General features: G+C 39.7%; 1 protein-coding gene across 3 annotated transcripts; it reads left to right on the top strand.

The window, feature by feature from the left end:
- The first annotated feature begins 10,872 nt into the window (after window positions 1-10,872).
- Window positions 10,873-18,984, top strand: LOC109519249 (interferon alpha/beta receptor 2-like). Of its 3 annotated transcripts, none has more exons than XM_019875658.1 (8): window positions 10,877-11,126; window positions 11,580-11,659; window positions 11,820-11,940; window positions 14,038-14,204; window positions 15,043-15,209; window positions 15,811-15,967; window positions 16,161-16,288; window positions 18,164-18,984. In XM_019875658.1, exons 2-8 carry the CDS (start codon window positions 11,611-11,613, stop codon window positions 18,914-18,916), a joined length of 1,542 nt encoding a protein of 513 aa, XP_019731217.1. In that variant the 5' UTR covers window positions 10,877-11,126; window positions 11,580-11,610; the 3' UTR covers window positions 18,917-18,984. The 3 variants fall into 3 exon arrangements, with proteins under 3 accessions (XP_019731218.1, XP_019731217.1, XP_019731216.1); XM_019875657.1 differs by having other exon boundaries at window positions 11,566-11,659; XM_019875659.1 differs by lacking the exon at window positions 16,161-16,288 and having other exon boundaries at window positions 10,873-11,126; window positions 11,566-11,659; window positions 18,164-18,253.
- Window positions 18,985-19,508: the final 524 nt, after the last annotated feature.

Below are 19,508 nucleotides of genomic sequence, written 5' to 3'. Positions count from 1 at the left end.
TGGATGGGCCGGGATCCGCATGAAGTATAATCCATTGTCTTCCCGTCCACAACAGGTGTCTTGGTAAAAAAAAAAAAAAAAAGGGGGGGGGCACTTAAACTCTTATTCAAAATAACTGACTCCCTTCCAAAGATGTCGGTATCACAGCGACAGTGGCTGCAGTAATAGAGAACTCAAGTGAAGTTAAGTCAAGTTAAATATGCACTGAATCTAAAATGAGAATAAGTTTTAAAAATTTTAATATACTGTAAAAAAAAAAAAAGGGGGATAAAACTGGAAGACACTCAGAAAGTCATTTTCTTCTTGGCACATGGTTGATTAAAACAAGAAAACGAGCACTGCTTGAGATAAAGGAAATGTCACATTCTATTCCATTTGTCAAAAGGAAGGAATTTTCTGACGGGCGTGTAATTGTTCCACTTGGCTATTCTTTCTCTTGCCATCAAAGCCACAGATTTTGTCGCGTTTCACTTGCCTAACTTCCGTGCATGCAGCATGAGACATTTCCTATTCAGTAACTGGCAACCAGTCCAGAATATATTCACCCCAAGTTCTGACCGGTAGCCTGTACCTCCCTCACGCTGATGAGTAGTATAACATAAATTCCTAGATGAAGATCTCGAACTAGACAATCCAACTGCAGTAACTCAATACACTTAAACATATACTCACACTGACAACTAAATTTCCAATTCAGCATCAAACAAAACAATTAAAGGACTATTCCAAACCAAATGTTGAGCCTGTTGTCTCAGTTTTGTGGCTGACATTGTGCCAAATCCACAGCGACTTGTAGTTGTCATTGTAAAAGTGTCCCGCGTTGAATTGAGAACCCTTTTTGTTCATGAATGTGAGCATAAGATTTACACACGTCCCAGCCATGTTTCCCTGAAAGAGCACGATGGAGCAACTGCTTCACCGCTATTGTTGCCACCGAGTGTTTCTTCTCTCCCACCCAAAGAGCTGGAAAGCCACCATGACCTAAAGCCAGATTGTAAATGTACATGAAGACGCCCCCATTTGCAAATGAAAGGAACCAAAAGAATTAAATCAGAGTAAGGAGAATGAATGGCAGTAATGCTGTCAGATGTTGAGGCCTTACACACGTGCACTATACAAAGCTTACTTGTCACCAAAGCTGTGTGGAAGGAAGAGCTTTACAATGTTATTCGGAAAAAAAAAAAAAAAGACTAAGGATACAGCAGAGGCTATCGAGTTGCTGCAGTATAGTGATGGGGCAAGTGTGAAAAAAGTACTAGCGGCACTGTTGTGACTGTGACAGAGTTTTGCTCTTTGTTGCCATGATGCTGTTTGTGTCTTTGGTCCTTTATTTGGTCACACCTGGCTGGGTTTGTTTTTCTATGTAAGCTTGAGTTACTCAGTTACATGTTGTCAGAATGTTCAACCTTCTACGCCCTGCTGCACCCAGCCCCCGCTTTATGTTTATTACTTTCTATTTTTGCATATAAAAACTTTTACTTTGCCATTTTTTCTCTTGTCTGCCTCTGGGTCCAAATTCCGCTCCTCAACTGACTGTACGTTCTGACCAGTAATGGACTCAGCGGACTCAAATGACAAAATCCAACATGCCGTGAGGGCCCAGGGAACGTTTTCAAACATTCTAATTCATCTTTGTCAGAGATGTTCACTCGGAGAGTTGAACAGACTCAGGAAGAGATTGTCTTTTCTGCCGGCAGGAGGCGCAGTTTTCTACGAAGCCACACCGTGTGCGCTTCCCACTGACACCTGACCCCTGCAACCTCTGCCGGCCTTTTTATTGAGTGTATATGCAAATTACAAGTGATATATCAGAAAAACACTCCCTTCTTCACCTCTCAATCCAGCCCACCGATACGCCCCTCCGAGGCCAAAACATCTTTCGTTACAAACAATGGATACCTTGTTACTTCAATGGGTGGATTTCACATAAATTGAGACACTGTAACAAACTGAAGACATCTTATCATGTTGCCCTCCCGAAGTTGAACCTTCCTGCTGGCACTATCAGTTAATGAGGACTCGGCTTTATTCAGCCCAAGTTGGCCCTTTTTTCTGTGTGCTCCGTTGTGTACAAGTTGTGAGAACATACCATTCGAGGTCAATCAAACATACAACAAAATGAAACTTTTAAACATGATAACTGAATTTGTTATACTCTATCAGTCTTCCACCAACGAAGATAGAGACACACAAAAAATCTTCACGAATGAAAAACTTCTCAACTTAAAAAAGAGAAGTAAAGCAGATGCAACAAAAGATTGCTTGTTTTTATTTTCCCTGATCGCTTCACTTGTTATTAGGCAAAGTTTAGAGTACAACCGATGGGGCGTTTTAAACATCACAGAGCTAGTGGGACTATAAAATCACTCCAGAAACATTCCATAAAGACTGTGTATGTATATTTATTGATTTATTTTTAAACTCCTCCCACCCCAAAGAAGGAGGGAAAACATATTTTAACCCTATAAAGCCAGTGTACTTCTCCTTCAGGCACAGCAGAGGTGAGAAGTGAGACAACTGCTCCAGAACGTGAGCAGAATATAAAATTATTCAGAACGTTCACATCATTACATTATTGTCAACATTTGCATTTACTGTAATTTGACCATTTACATAACCACATCGTGGCAGTAACAGTTTATTTGCATCAAATATAAAATAGAAATAGAAGGCATTTTATTGCTTTTGCATTGTGCTGGAACAACAAAATGGGGTACAACTCCAATTTCAAAGAAACTAATCTTCCTATTCTTAAAAAAAAATGTTACATTGTTGCGGCAAAGACAAAACAGCTTACGTCAGTCATGTGGTTGTGACTTAATATACATAGAATGTGTCATGCTTACATTTCACAGTTCCATATGTGAACAATACACTTTGTGTGTTTTCATTTGAAAGTCAAAGATGGCCATGACTGAGCATGAATGCTGTGCGCATGTTGTCTTTTCCGGTTTTACATCTCTACCATCGTATGACAGCACAAATAATCGAAGCAATTTCTACCTTCAACCTGTCCAGCAGAAAGGTGACTAAAATTACATCAAAATTGGCCTACCACACCATATTCATTTCTGGAATGAGGATGTTGGAGTACTCGGAGAAAATCTATGCAGGCAAACTCATTCCAACTCTCCAGACCGCGAGGCAGAAGTGCTCACCATTTTTTCCCTGTGATGCCAATGTACAAAAAACAAACAAACAAACACTGTATAGCCAGTAATAATGCTTATGCCGGTACTGTAGTGTAAGGCACCGGAAAAAAAAAATCGCAGTCATATATACTTGGAAAAAAAAAAAACAAGCACATTTTTTTCACTCAGAAATTTAGGGAAAATTTTACAAGGAGAATTTTTCCGTAAATTTTTTCTTGCATCGTATTAGTTTATTAATTTAAAAAAAAAGTCACTCAAGGTTGCAGGACAAACGCATACACAGCCACTTTACCACCTGAGCCCCGCCACTCCTATTCTATGTTAGTAAATGTTCCTCAACCCTCGAGTGACTTTTGTTTCTACTACAAATAACGTTTTCCTGGAAAAAAATGCTGAATTGGCAACAAACCTTTCGATTAAAGGTGAACACTAATTTACAATATTCAAGAGAGACATTTGCAGAGAGCTAATATTTCTAACCGGAACATATCAATATAATGCCTTGTTTGCCAACTTTGTGATCGTGCAGATGCTGTCCTATTTCAGTGAGTTGAGTTATGATTAGATTTGAATAGACTTTTAGTATGTTAACGCTACTTCTAATACATCTTAATCACTGCAAGTTTCCTGCTGCAAGGATCTCCCACTGTCAAAGTGCCTCACTTCCCACCCATTATCAACCTGCCATTGGTTTTCTGCCCATTATTCCCCATTTCCTACAATTGCCATTATTCCCTTCCTTTCATGCTGGGATCAGGTGGGAATGATGCCTTGGCTTACTCCCAGCTTCCTTCCACTGTGACTTAGTGATGGGAACGGGCGGCAAACTGTATGTCTGCATTGCTGTACATTTTATTTCTATTTAACCCTTTCATGCACAAATTATGATAAGCCGTAACCTGATAAGCTGTCCGCTGTAGTAACCGCTGTCCGTGAAATGGTTAAATTTGTTCATAAATCAAGCGGTAATGGCAGAAGTTTAAAAAAAATAAATAAATAAAAAACATTTGCAAAAGGAAGGTCGCTATGACAGCCAAAGGTATCATTTTGGGGTAAACAAGTTAAATCTGTATGACTTAAAAGAACCAAACTTACACTCCTTTCTGAGGCCGCATATACACGTTTTTTTTTCTTTTCATCAAGTGCGTATATTACATACCGTGCATTTTTCACAGCAATCATTCAAAAAAACACATTTCCAAAAGTTGCGTTTGATAAAAACTGACATTTTTAATTACTCGTATGGAAATCGGGTTCACTGGAGCCCCTGCCCTGCCCACTCATCAAGTGTCCCAACCCCTAAGCGTGAAAGGTTCGATGCAGCCTTGACTGATCACCAGTCAATTACTCAGCTGACATGTAGAGATTGGCAATCATTCGGATTCACACAAAAGGGCAAGCTAGAGTCCTCCTTTAACCGAGAACACATATTTCCTTGACCATGGGAGGAAGTTGGTGAGCCCAGAGAGAAAAAAAAACACATATGTAACAGACTCTAAAAAAAAAAGGCAGTGTTAAAAGAAAGTTCCAAATCTTGTTTCTTTTTTTTTTTTTTAATTTTTCCCATGATGGCATTGCAAATAAGCATCTGTTCTCAGTTGCCTTACATAGACAAATAAAGGTGAATAAATAATAATTTGTTCTTTGACCTTACTCGTAACTCCGAAGACTTCATACTTGAAATAATATGTCCCCCGTTGACATGAACAGAAATGCCATTAATCCGTTCCAGCCTCTCCAGAAAAACCAAACATTTTGGTAGTGTGTTTTTCATGAGAAAAATTGCACTGTACGTTATTGTACTTAGATTAAACTACCTCCATTTAAAAAAAACGGGTTAAGAAGATAAGCTGAGCCAGCCATAGATGCTCATACTATGCATGGCGGTACACTGTGACTGCTGTTTGTTTTTTGTTTTTTTTTCAAAGCTTCCCAAATAATACATGGACATCAATGGCGGTAGGGTTTTATTTTCAAATTGGTATCTGCAGTGTGTGGTGGCTGGCTCGACTTGTCTTCCCAATTGGGTCGACTGGCCTGATACGAGGTTTTTCATTGTCATCACAACTTGTTGCCACCAATATCAACACCACGTGGTCCTTAAATCATTCTCAAATTGTAATTTCGAACACCAAATTAATGCTCATTAACTACACAAGTTTCTGATGTTGGCGGCTTGTGGGTAGCAGCTAGCTACTCGACTGTCAACAGCCATTGGACTGTGCATAGAGCCATAGAAAGTGCAATTTTCTCTCTTTTCTATTAATGTTTTTTTTAAACAAGTACAAATGTGCCATAGATGTAGCTGTATACAGCCCTAATATCTACCCACTTGAAGATCAACAGTATTGAAGCATATCCACCTCCAAGTAGGTCTTGGAAATGAGTCTGCTTTGTTTGCACAACATGCAACAAACTACTGTAAAATCCCTCCCCAAATAACGTTTTCTTTCTCACTTTGTTAGGTAGAGGTGAAAGTTCAACTTCTTAAGAAAGGGGGTCCGTATTGACATATAGGAGGAGAGAGGGGTCAAAGGGGCCTAAAAGCAGGGAGGTCAGCTGTGTATATTTGGCCTTTGAAAGACAATGTCCCCTTTGTCACTGTTGCAGTTATGCACTTGGACTGATATACTCTCACTGTTTACTCAAACAGTGGAGAGGGCAGGGGGCAGTATCATTTTTCCCCAGATGCTCAACTGGGAACTAACCAGGCTTTTTGTTGAGCACATGGCTGTCAGTCAATATTGATCCTGATTCATAAAATGTCACTGGCCACATCTCAGGTCAGTGAGGTTGGCTGCTCCTGCCGATGAGGATTCTTGCTTTCTTTTTGTGTGTGTGGTAACGTCACTGTCCTGTAAAAGTGCTTTTAATCATTCATATACAATACAATACAATAAATCTTTATTTATACAGCGCTTTCACAACAGATGCTGTTGTAGCAAAGCATTTTACAGAACAGTTAACTGAAATAACAAAATACGGTAAGATAACAACATAGCATAAGACATGGACAGTCATGCAATCGTAACCACTATTCCTTGAACCAGTTATAGATGAAAGAGGAGAGAATGAAAATGTCCTTTCACCAGTGGATCAGAGAGGTCATGCTCAAAACGTGCATGACGTCCCACACGACTGCTACAAGCTATGTTTGAAGGTAAACAAGAAGCTGTAGCATCCAGTGATGAAAAAAGGGACTGGTTCACTTCTCCTGTCCCGTGTAATTCTGCTTCAATTCCAAGCGCCGAATCTCAGTTCCAAATGCGCGTCCGCGCTCCATGCCGACACTCTATCTATCTTTCTATAATTTCAAATTAATGAATAATGTAAACAATCAGAAAATAATAAATGCTGATCACATCATACAAGCATCTATGTGCAGAAACCAATACAATAATTGAGCGTAGTCGTTGCAAAGTTTCAGATTTATTTTATTTTTTTTGTGCCTTTGACCACAGTGTAAACACGAAATAAATCTTTCCATTTCTTGTTTTTGTTCATGTTATTTTTAATATGCCTCAACAGAAAAGAACCAGTAATGGAAAAGATCGGCAATCAAGGGATGCTCGGTTCTCTCTGAGTGTCATGATACAATCAGGTTTGAATTTTAAAAGCTGATCAAATTTTGCAATGTACACATAGTTCCAACTTTTTGTTGTTGTTGTTTTTTGACAACCCATCTAAGTCAAAGAAAATGCATAGATTTTTTTTTGTTTTGTTTTAATAAATAATTTTAATTCTAAAAGTTGTTTTTTTTACATTTTCAGATTTTTACTGTTATGTCTTGTGATTTCAGACTTTGGGATTACTTCCATTACCACATCGTTGATGTGTAAAGCACAAATCTTTTTTTTATGTTTGTTTTATTTTGGTTTGTTTTCTTTTCCTAAAATTTAAAACCTTATGGCCTGAATTTAGCACCATAGAATCAGTTTGCTAAATACAAGCAGCATAGCAGAGCAGCAGCTGATTATTAAGTTCCCATCCTTTCAGAATTCAGAGCTCTGTAGGAAAGAAAAACAGCATTTCTTCATTCCTACTCCGATGAAAACACAGCTGACTGGAGGACAACAGCAAAACTATGTAAAGATTTCCCCCTAGTGGGGAACGGTGAACCCAATGATAACCTACACTTGAAAAACATGGTGTGTTGTATGTACTGCACTGCATTTTATTTTGTCAAAAGGTGACACAATAGAATCATCTGAACCACCTGATGAAATAAAAGTGAGTAAATTCAACACACCATTTTAAAAAAATTATATCATATTACTTCTATGGGGGGCGGCCTGGTGGTCCAGTGGTTAGCGTGTAGACCTCACAGTGCAGTGCACAATTCCAGCTCCGTTCCTGATTTAGACATTTGTGTTATTGTATTTCAGACTAAAATGTAACAATCTGTCTGAATGGAAATACAAAAACAGATAAACATTTGATTTCTAGTCAGTCAACTAAACAACATAAGTGATGAGATGTGTGTCCCATGCACTTTACATTTAAAGGCCACGATGGTATCTAATGAAACTTGCATGAGGTGATCACGTTTTTGCTTAAAGTCTCCATAATTCATTGTGATAAGACTAAACGTGTATTTTATTTCACAAATCAATGTACCTATCATTTAATTAGATGAAGAAAATGGAATAAAAATGAATAGACAAGAAAAAAATACCAATAAAGTAGTAACACATTCCCATTTTTAAATGGTATTACCTCTAATCAAATTATTATTTAGTCCATTTGCATCACTGTACATGTTGTGTGACATAAGGGATCTATTTGGCAGGAGAATGCTACAAAGTTACATGGCTGTGTTCGCTAAAAAGCAATTCTGTTCTCTTCAGAAATAATTCTAGGAAAGCCAACGTGTAATTTTACATTTAGTTGTGCCCCGATACGCATCGACTCACATAGAAACGGACCAGCCATGTTTGCTTCCGTTGGGAGAAGAGGAGTCCAAAATCAGGGTGCAGCATACAAAAGCTGCTAGCAAGTACGTTGTCATCACACAGGGAAGGCCTTATTTTCATGCACAGGGCTAGTCCAGCACAAGCCACAGTGGGCTTGGATTCGACTAGCACAGATCGAAGAGGGTGTTTGCGCCGTTGTGGGAGGAAAAGCAGCCAACTCCCGGCCAATCAAAGTGGTTCCCAGCTTGTTCCCTAAAAATTCAGTGCAAAGAGAAGCGCACAGTCTTCATGGGGCATGGACTCGCAATAGTCCATGCAGGATGGAGAAAGTGCTTTTACAGTAAAAGGAACTGCAAGATCGCTATGGATGCACACTTGGAGACCACCTTCCACTCCTCATCATGCATCTATCTATCTATCTATCTATCTATCTATCTATCTATCTATCTATCTATCTATCTATCTATTGAAAGAAGACAAAATGATTGCATATTTCTTTCAGGCAGTTAACAATGCCACTGCACAGTGTGAAAGAACGTATTTCGTCCTAGGGTAGTTGCCATCGTTAGCGACCAAATATGGAGACACTTTCTGTCCTCCATCAGGCAGCTTGGTGTGGCGTGGTGATGAGAGGTGCCTCACCAATTTCACAGTAACACGCTCTCTATTGAACACAGGAATAAGTACAGTGATCCCTCACTATTTCGCAGTTCGTTTATCGCGGCTTCAGTGCATCACGAATTTTTTCAAACATACTGTATTGATAAAAAAATATATAAATATATATTTTTTTCTCATATACATGTAGTACAGTACTGTATATGTTGCTCGATGTGACTTGCTGTTGTTTTGCTGACTTTCGCAGCTTCTCACGGACCGTATGTGGACTTTTTGCGGACTTAAAAAAAAATTATATGTTTACTGTATTTTGTTTATCGCGGGTGGTTTTGGTCCCCATTAACCGCGATAAACGAGGGATTACCGTAGTCCCATTGATAAAGTGAACTCGATCTTAATGTCTTTAGGCCCTGAGAAATTTTATACATGATCAATAGAGTAAAGTAATAATACATTATTATTATTATTACTATTATTATTATCATTATTATATATTTTTTTATCCATCCATTTTCTAAGCCATAAGTGTCAGGCGTGCAGTACACGGGATACACCTTCAACTGGTTCCCAGCCATTGGCAGATTATTATTATTATTGATTAATATGTAGTAGAAAATCAGAACAGTGAATACTTATTTTTCAAGAATTTTGAAGCCCAAATGTCCTCGTATTCTGGAATGACCCACAGTGTGTAGTGAGCAATAACGAAAACAAGCCATTTATAAATACATCCGAACAAAAACAAGCCGTTTGTGGAGTGACAAACAGCAGCAGTTGACGAAATGCAGCAGCGACATCTGCTGAGTGAAAGAGGAAATGCAATTACAGACATTGATAAACACTTCGATATGGATGATATGCTTTTTTTTAACACTTTATTGAACACTGAAAATTGCAAATATTTTTTTTTAAAAAGCAATCAAAACATAAAAAAATAAAATAATAAAATATGTAAGGTCGCTTAGTGATGTTTACAGATATGATTGCACATGTTAGCAGGTTACAGATATTGCACATGTTGTTAACAGGTTTCAGGTACTGTATTGCACATTTTGTTGGAGGTAGTGTTGTTATACCTTGTTGAGAGCAATGATGGCTCTGGGAAAGAAACTGTGTCCGTGTCTTGTGAACCCCCTAGCGTCTACCAGAGTGCAGCAGGTTGAAGAGTTTGTAAAAACAAAAACACGACGTATCTTATGCACGAGAAAGCTTACTTTTCAATGTCAGTGGGTTTTTGTAGTTTCCGCTTGTTTTTTGTTGGAAACGAGTCCTCATTATGGTCTTTTGAATAATTAAGTTGCTGACCCCGAACTCAATTGATTACCATCTATTTTCTAATCTATTTATCCTCACAAAGGTCGCGGCCGTGCTGTAGCCTCTCCCAGCTGTCTTTGGGCAGTAGACGAGGTACAGCCAATCGTAGGGCGCATAAAGACAACAACCATCCACGCTCACAATTTCAGGACAATTTAGACTGTTCCATTAACCTGCCAAGCACGACTTGGAATGTGGGAGGAAACGTTACATTAGATTATTAATACTTAAACTTAACTGGTTTTATACGCTCTAAAAGAAGATAGTACAACTAAACCGAGTTGGGTTGCATTTGAGGACAATGGAATGTTTACAGAATTGAGATTTCACATTTCTGTCAATGGCACGGCCTCTTGTGGCTACTGAAATGAGACAACTTTAGAAGTCGGACTGAACATGGAAACCAGAGCATGACGTTTGGAAAGTACCCTCTAACCACCAAACCGGTAAACGAAAGTAGAGAGAGAGAAGGGGGGGCGAGGGAGAGAGAAAGAGAGAGAAAGAGAGAGAGAGAGAGAGAGAGAGAGAGAGAGAGAGAGAGAGAGAGAGAGAGAGAGAGAGAGAGAGAGAGAGAGAGAGAAAGAGAGAGAGCGATGTTAGTATTCATTTAGGACAGAAAAAAATACATTTAAGCTGTCCTTGTGGTGTTTTTTGTTTGTTTGTTTTTAAACACAACTGGAATAGGCTCCAGCACACCCAACTGAGGATAAAGCGGTACGGAAAATGAATGAATGAGAAAGGAATCTTATATTAGTATTTGTACGATGTCACAATTTGAACCGTGGCACCGATTGCTGATCAATACACAGTTAGAAGCATTGCAGTGAAATAAGTGTATGTTGCGTCCCGTAAGATTTTACTTTGAAACGTAAAAGGAAGTGGTCGGCTAGGTTAAGACGGGAGGGTGTTTTACTGAGTGAATCCGTGACAGGAGCTAGCAAGTTTGTTTCTCGGAAACCGCCGCTACAAGCTTGTATTTTGGTCAGACAGTTAAGTGTGGACATTATGGTGTTGACTTTTTGATCCCCATTTAGCTCTGGAGTGAGATTATGCAATTATTGAACCGCTAAAAGTAATACTGTTTTACAGTCGTAACGACGGAACGAGATGGTGGTTGTTAGTAAATAAGGTGAGCGAACATTGTTACCACATCAATATTCCAGCATTTAGTAGCTAGTTTGGAATTGTCTTTGCAGTACACAATATAGGTATGTGTGTAAAATTTCATTGATTCGTTAATTTGCACGATACCAGCATTAACAGACAGATCTCAAGACGATTCCAGACATATAAGTAGCATTTTCCCGACAAATATTAACAAAGTTGTGACTTTTTAAAATCATTGAAAACGCACAAATTTCTGTCCAACGTCTCAATGCAAAGTAATTGGGGTCCTTACTTATTCAGCTGCAGATGTACACATACTTAATTGATAATGATGGCATACATTATTGTGATATACACATAATTAATAACTATATCACACGTTATTGTGATCGCTTAAGTGTAAGGAAAAATTATTTCAGGACTGTGTCATACTGAATGTGCTTTACATCTTTTTTTTAAAGTGCATTCCTTAAAGAATGACTACGACAGCCTAAGCATACACCAAGATGAACTGGATGTGTTGTTCTCTAAATGTGATGTTCCTGCTTGAGTCTGGTGGGTAAAATATATCTTTTTTCTGAGATTTTAATAACTTGAAACCTTCAGATTGACAACATACCAATCAAAATCGTTTTTTTTTCTCTTTTTTTTTTAAATGTGTGTTTCTGTAACTTGATCTGCAGCAGTAACGTTGCCATCATTATATTTTGCACAGTGCTTGGTATACTCCCCGCGCCATCGAACGTGTCTGTTAACTCCGTTAACTTCCTTCACATCCTGCATTGGAATCCTGGGCCTGCCACCCCCCCAGGTGTCCAGTATAAGGTCTTTTCAAGGTAAATTCCCCATTCATCATATTTTATCACAACCCCAAAACAACTAAAAGGCTTTCAATAAAGTGGAAGCTGTAAGAAGAGTATGAAACTCATTTAAACATTTCCGATACCCTCTTTGTTTGTATTGCAAGGAAGCATTTGATGTTACAAGTTTTTGTTTGAATGGTCTATCTTTTTTTTTTAATCGTTATCTCTATTACCCATTCCAGCGTTTTTCCTAGCTATATTACAGTATTTTAGTTTTTAACTTTATTTATTGAGTGTTTTTAGGTACTACCATTTTTAATATACTTTTTCTTTTCTGCTCCTTTGTGAATGGCCATCACCTCATGTGTCCAGCCTCTCGTTGATTGATGGCTGTCTCAAAAGGGAAGCAGCAATTGCCTGCTCTGTTGGGGCACAGTGCTTTTGGCATAAATGACAGTGCATGCCTTCCTCGGTATGCCTGAGCCAGGAAAATTGATTTAGTCACTCCTTGTCAAAGCCACTGGCTTGTGTGTTTTTGAGATGATATGGAAAGACTAATAAAAAAATAATGTTACAGTCACATACAGCACATGTCGGCTTTGCGTCAATATGCTCTTAATTGGAAAGGGATTTATATCGCCTCACCTCGCAGACTCATCCTGTCGTGCATTCTGACCCTCGCTATGACTAATGTTTCCACATGTCGACTCCACCATGTATTATTGAATGTTAACCGCCTGTTGCGTTTATTTCTCTGATCTGTTTTTTGACGCAACGCTAAACGTCAGTAATTTTGTGAGACTTCAGTGTAGATTTAACTTCCACTGTTTCTATATTTCCATAGTTTTTGTGACATTTTGGGAGAGTGGGAACAAGTGATGGCAAGGAGGGGAAGTGAAATGGTCCTGTCACACTTGCAAGGAGGGGAAGTGAAATGGTCCTATCACACTTGATACCAGAGAGAGAACTGAACTGCGACTTCGGAAAGGAGCTGGCTCAGACAATTTATTTATTTTTTTTTTTTTTTTTAAACTTGACCTCATGGCATGACATTTGTACTGAAATGACTTATTGGAGTGTGATTTTGATTCAACGTTTTCAGTCCATTTAAATGTAATCACTACTTAATTACATTTCTTTTCTTGCCAAATACAGGAGAAGTTACCAAACCACAAAAAAATTATTTGAGGGCTTTTGTCTTGATAAAATAGTTTGTTTCTCATTAATGAACTGATGAACACCTGAATAGAGGCAATACTTGGCTTTGCATCAGGTATGAACCCACCATCAGAATAAGTTCTGAAAATGGATCAAATTTGGCACAGTGCTTTTAGCAAATATATGCAAAGGAGAAAAAAAAAGTACTTTGTCCCCCAAGGAGATTAATACTGGCATGGTTGCCTTATTTGCTCCATCTTGTATTATCACCTGGGCAAAAGTTGACAGCAACATGCTTAGGGGAAAGCTCTCTGAACTTGATTATTCATTGAGAGCATTTGACCTGTCTCAGGAGCAAAGCCTTTGAATCTTTAGCTATTTGGAAGTTGTAACATTTTATCAGTCTTTATTCCAACTAAAAATGACATTCTTCCATGACACCCATGATTTAAAATTTAATGGAAAATTACTTTGTAGGTCAATCCATGTCTTCACATGACTTGTCATTGTTACTTTTTTTCCACAATGCACCGTATTTTCTGCACTATAAGGCGCTTCGGAGTATCAGGTGCACTGTCAACGAATGGCCTATTTTAAAGCTGTTTTCATGTATAGGGCACACCGCATTATAAGGCGCGTAGAATACAAGTTACAATAGTGGCTGAGGTTGCATTAAGCATCCACTAGATGGTGCTACGCTAAAGGGAATACAATACATTACAGCTTTATTCAGACGGCGCTTTCACAACCGCTGCAGCTGTAACAAACAGCTTTACAGAATATTTAGAAGACGACATCCAAGAAATCTGAATATTGATCCATATATAAAGCGCATCGGATTATAAGGTGCACTGTCGGCTTTTGAGAAAATTGAATGCTTTTCAGTGTGCCTTATAGTGCGTAAAATACGGCAGTTATTAATTTATTTACTCATAAAGCATGAATTAAAACATTGAAAATGTTTTTGTGCAGGTTAAGCGGAGAAAAGGAGAAAAAAACACAGAATGATAACACGACAACCGCAACATCTTTACAGCTGAATTTGGACAAATATAAATATTATTTTACTGTCCAAGCATTCTACAATGGAACCTGGTCTCCGGAGTCTGAAGAAGTCTCCTTCTCTCCATTTGAACAAAGTATGTCATTGTGAACATTTCTGCATGTAATCTTTTTGTTTCAACCACATGTACTCGATGTTTCTAGATAAAAAGAATTAGGCATCATGTTAAAATACTTATTCGTCACTATTCATCTGTCCATCCATCCATCCATTTTCTCCACTTATCCGGAGTTGGGAAGCCCAGACCCTTGGTCCAACTCTGTCAGGGGACTCCCAAGACATTCCCAGGCCAGTCGTAAGACAGCCTGGAACACATCACCTCAGAGGCTTCCCGGAGGCATCTTACCCAGATTCCCGAGCCACCGATGCAGAGGAATAGCAGCTGGACTCTGTGTCCCTCCCGGATGACTGAGCTTCTCACTCGATCTCAAAAGCAGACCCCGATCCCTGACTGAGGAAACTCATTTCAGCCACATATATCCAGGATCTTGTTCTTTTGATCATGACCCACAGCTTACGACTGTAGATGAGGGTAGGAGCGATGATCAATGAATAAATGGAGAGCTTTGCCTTTTAGCTCAGCTCCTTCTTAACCATTACAGCCCCAATAAGAGGCCGCATCATTGCAGACGCTGTTGTGAAAAAGACCCCAAGATGCTTGTACTCCTCCACTTGAGGCAGGATCTCATTTCCGACCTGGAAAGCGCACTCCACCCTTTTCAGGCTAAGGACCATGGTTTCAGTCTGAAAAAGGGGCTGATTTTCATGTTGACGTCTGACTTTCCTGCTTAATATCCTGTCCCCACACCTCGACCTGGTTAAGTCCACAATCAGGGGTTTATTGTATCTCAAAGAGGAGCAAAAGCAATCTATTATACAGTACAAGTAACTGTATGTTCTCTTATTGTTCCTAGCTATAATAGGTCCTCCAGAAGTAACGGTGACCGAATGTGGCAACTGCATTCAAATCAACATGTCCCTGCCAGAGGCTGACAAAAGCTCAGGGATACCAAACAATGACATCATGGCCATCTACAAAGCTAAGTTCAGGGTCTTGTGGAAGAGATCTAATAAAATTGAGGTAAGAGATCCATCTTTATTATTATTATTGTTATTATTACAGAAGTCAAATGAATAAAAAAAAAATGCATCTTGGCTGCAATTTGCAAATGCTTTTTTGATTTAGTTACCGGTACTATTCAGATTAATAACAATAATCAGCAACAAAAGACCATACTGCATATGCCTTTTTCATATTCCCTAAGATTGTTAAAAGGTCAAGGGATGTGTCCTGATTTGATTACCGCATACAGTAGTTGCACTACTGCTGTTTATAAAAATGCTTGAACAGCACCTCTTTCAAGAATGTTGTTTTTTAAATTTAACTTTGGCGGCGGGGACTGGAGAAACCCTGTTTGAGCACAGTTGTACCCTCCACCTGTATATATGCAGGACATTTGCCTTTGTGATTCCTGAATAATGTACCGAGAAATAAAGGAAAGTATTATGGATATTTGCAATAAAAACCTAATTTAACTTGGTAGACTAGGTAATGGAATAGGGAAACGTTCTCAATGTCCATGCATACAAAAAATGAATGTAGAAATAATTATACACCAGATAAGGGCTAAATACATTTCATTTGTACATTCACTTATTGAAATTCTCTGTTTTCTTTGCAGGAGGTTTACAAAACCGAAGCCAGGAGTGTTAAAATTAACAATTTGGAGAAAGGCAAACAGTACTGTGTCCAGATTCAAACTGAGATTACCATGAATAAAAATACTGAGCCATCAACCTGGGTATGCACCACCACATCGATTGCAGAGTTAGACAGAGGTAAGGTGAACAATAAACGCAATCAGTTTGTAAATTGTTGTGACTTTTGCTGACACAGTGGAGCTTCCAGGCATGCCCCATGGAGGTCGTACAATATTAAATACTAAAAACAAAAACTCAATATGTGTAAAAAGCGTGTGTGTGTGTGTGTGTGTGTGTGTGTGTGTGTGTGTGTGTGTGTGTATCTCCACAGTACCTGTTCTTGGCATAACTCTTGGTCTTCTGATATGTTTCACTGGTGCCTTGATGACATTGACATGTTGTCTGTATTACACTGGATTCCTTTGTAAACTTCAAGCATCCCTCCCAAGAGCACTAATTGTAAGTATAAAAAGTGTGTTATACAATATATGTTTTTTGAAGCATAAAAATAAAACAACTAATTTTATATCGTATTCGGAATCAAAGCTGTTCACAACTGTCAAGTATATTATACCCAAAAAGCTGTCAGGAGTACAAACAAATTTTTCCAAAGTAGTATTGGCACATATTTATCAGATAAGATAACCTTTATTTGTCCCACACTGCGGAAATTTGCCTGAAGAAGCAATGTGGGTCTCCCTTCCCATAGGCTCAATACCTATGGGAGTGGCCCAAGTGGTTCGGACGCTTCGAGAGCTTGGCGGTGGCCAAATTCTGGGACCTTTCCCCATCCATTCCTGGCTACTAAAGCTTGCTTTACAGATGTGGAATGTGATGTCGAAAGAGCCTGAAGTGGTGTGTGAGGTTCTGACTAGACTTGTCGGGCTTGCTTCACCATAAACTTGGGCGCTGGTACCAAGTCTCTTTAGAGAGGTTGAACTCAATTTCACTCTGGAGCTGCCCACTGTGAGAGGTGCCAAGTAGGTGTGGGCGTTCTGCCTCACGTCTTGGTGCCTGTACGTTGGGATTTACCCCAGTGAACGAGAGGGTAACCTCTTTCCTTCTTTGGGTGGGGGATTGTTCATGCCTTTGCAATCTGTTATTTCACCAAATAGCAGCTCAGAGCCCCCACCCTTTTTGGAAACCTTGGAGGTGGTGCTGGGGAGTGGTCCCGCTGGGGACTCCCTTGTTCTGCAGGGGTACTTAATTGTTCACATGGATAATGACAGTGAGATCTCAGGTGGCGTGACCCAGAGGAACGGGCCACTTGATCAGAACCCGAATGGGGTTCGCATGTGCTAATCATGGATTGTCAATAATGGGCAGCATTTGCGAACTTATGGGTGTCCAAATGTGCCCTTGGCAACATGACACCCTTGGCCACAGCTCAATGATTCAATTAGATTTTTGGTTGTGCCTGTAAATCAGAGACTATGGTTCTCAGTCGGAAAAGGGTGGAGTGTTTTCTACAGGTCTGTACAATTCTGACATGGTGAAGAGGGAGCTGAGCTGAATTTATTTAATTTTTTTTACTGGTTTACTGATCGAGCGACGTTGCTTCCCTCACCTTTGGTCAAGAGCTGTGAGTCATGATCGAAAGAAGATGATGATCCCGGATACAAATGGACTAAATGAGTTTCCTCCGCGAGGTGTCCAAGCTCTCCCTTTGACATAGGGTTACAAGTTCGTCATCCGGGAGTGTCTCAGAGTATGGCCTCAGCTCCTCCGCATCGAGAGGAGCCAAATCAGGTGGTTTGGGAATCTGGTGAGGATGCCTACTTGACACCTCCCTGATGAGGTTTTCTGGGCATGGGGAAGAAGCCCCAGGGACAACCCAGGGCACGAAAGAGAGACTGTCTCTCTCCATTGGCATGGGAACAACTTCCCCTGGAAGTGCTGGACAAAGTGACTGGGGATGTGTAAGTATGGGCTTTCCTGCTCAACCTGCCGCCCCTGCGATCCGATCCCAGATAAGGGGAAGAAAATGTTGGATTGATGGATGGATCAATGGATAAAAACATATGAATAAATACACTTAAAAACTTTAAAAATAATGACATTGTTTTTGTCGTACTTTCTCATTCAATTCCATACACATTTTGCTGCTGAATGACTTGGCCACCTCTAGTAAGTATAATATGGCTAAAGGGTACTGCACATAATCCTCACATCTTCTCTTAGTTTATTATTTTTTGTTCTTATATGATGGTATAATACTCTGGTTTGTGTCCAAGGTCCGCGAGACAGTCATGCTACAGCTTGGGCTGACCCGAGTAGTACCTTTTGGTCACAAAAAGTACTAATTGCTATTTATCTTTTTTCCCCTCACTGTAGATGGCCCTCATGCATGCCAAATCTCTGCCAGTAGAGGAAACTAGCCCTGATCTGATCTCAGTTTGCTCGGATACATCCAAGCAGAAGTACACTATCACCACATCATTATGTCCTACCCCCAGAATCACCTGTTCAGGGATGAAAGATGAGGAGGTTGGTGAAGAAGAGGAAGAAAATGAAGGAAGTAATTTCTATATTAACAGAGATGGTGAAAATTTATCAAGGGAAAGTTCCTGTCATGACTCTTGTAATGTATTAAGGACAAGTTTGACTGCAAAGTCACGCGCTGAAGCAGATACATCTGATATATCATCTGAGACTGTTCCAGCGGAGCTCGATCAACTCAAGACTGGAGTTGAAAATGACACTTTTTTGTCTCGGTGGCCAGAAATGGAAGTCAAGGAGCAACTCATATTTGAGTTGGGAGAGGAAATGGATGAAAAGACTGTCAACATGTCTGAAAATGTCAACCTATCATCAGTGACCCTGACTGCCATAGCCATCCACGAGAAAGGACAACTAAATAGTGAAGACTCACATGCTGATTCTTTGAGGCTGTCTGAATTGGAACCTTTAATGTTCGCAGCCACAAAGCAAAGTTTGCTACACACAGACATGCCAACAGACTCAGATGACTTGACATCAACAGAGTGTACGTGTTTTGGTGAGACCGGCTATGAGTATAGATGTGATGATCTTGAAACACAAGATAAGTTGGGGAAAGAACAATTCTTGGGATATATGGGACGATAATATGCTTCTGCAACAGTGTTACATACATTAATGATAAAAAATAATTATAATAATCGTCACTCTTGTTGCTTCAGTTTCTTGTTCATTTTAAATGCCAGGTCCTGGTGTGATTCTAGTATCAGAGGTTAAGGAGTGCTGCAGAGAGGTCAGTTGGTACTACAAAGACTGGATGTTTTAGGGGCTGTATGTGGAGGTTAAAGTCATTGGAGGAGTGAAGGGTGTTTTTTTGACAGGCAGGGGGGTTGAGGGGCACTTACCACTTAAAAAACATGCACGTGAAGTCTATGAGGAAACTATATCAGATAAAAGGGGCAGGGCATCTGTGGCCAAGTGGTTCATTTCAACATTTGGCACTGGGGGGACCATGTTTCAAGACTCACCCCCCACAGCCACTGAAAGAGAAAGGGCTTTTTAGGGGGTCAAGTTGAAAGAAAAAAAACGGCACTATTAAAAGAGCGGAAATTCCCTTCACTGATTTCTATCTGTCTGCTGCAAATTCTTTCCAGCTCAATCCATCTCCCCCTTCAGCCTGTGCTTATGTACGCTTTCCTGGATCCTTTTGTTCTACAAAGTACTTCATCTTCATTTGTCT

Source organism: Hippocampus comes, unplaced genomic scaffold (assembly GCF_001891065.2).
Source record: "Hippocampus comes isolate QL1 unplaced genomic scaffold, H_comes_QL1_v1.1 scaffold234, whole genome shotgun sequence".
Taxonomy (NCBI): Eukaryota; Metazoa; Chordata; class Actinopteri; order Syngnathiformes; family Syngnathidae; genus Hippocampus; species Hippocampus comes.
This window is presented reverse-complemented; position numbering and strand designations above follow the sequence as displayed.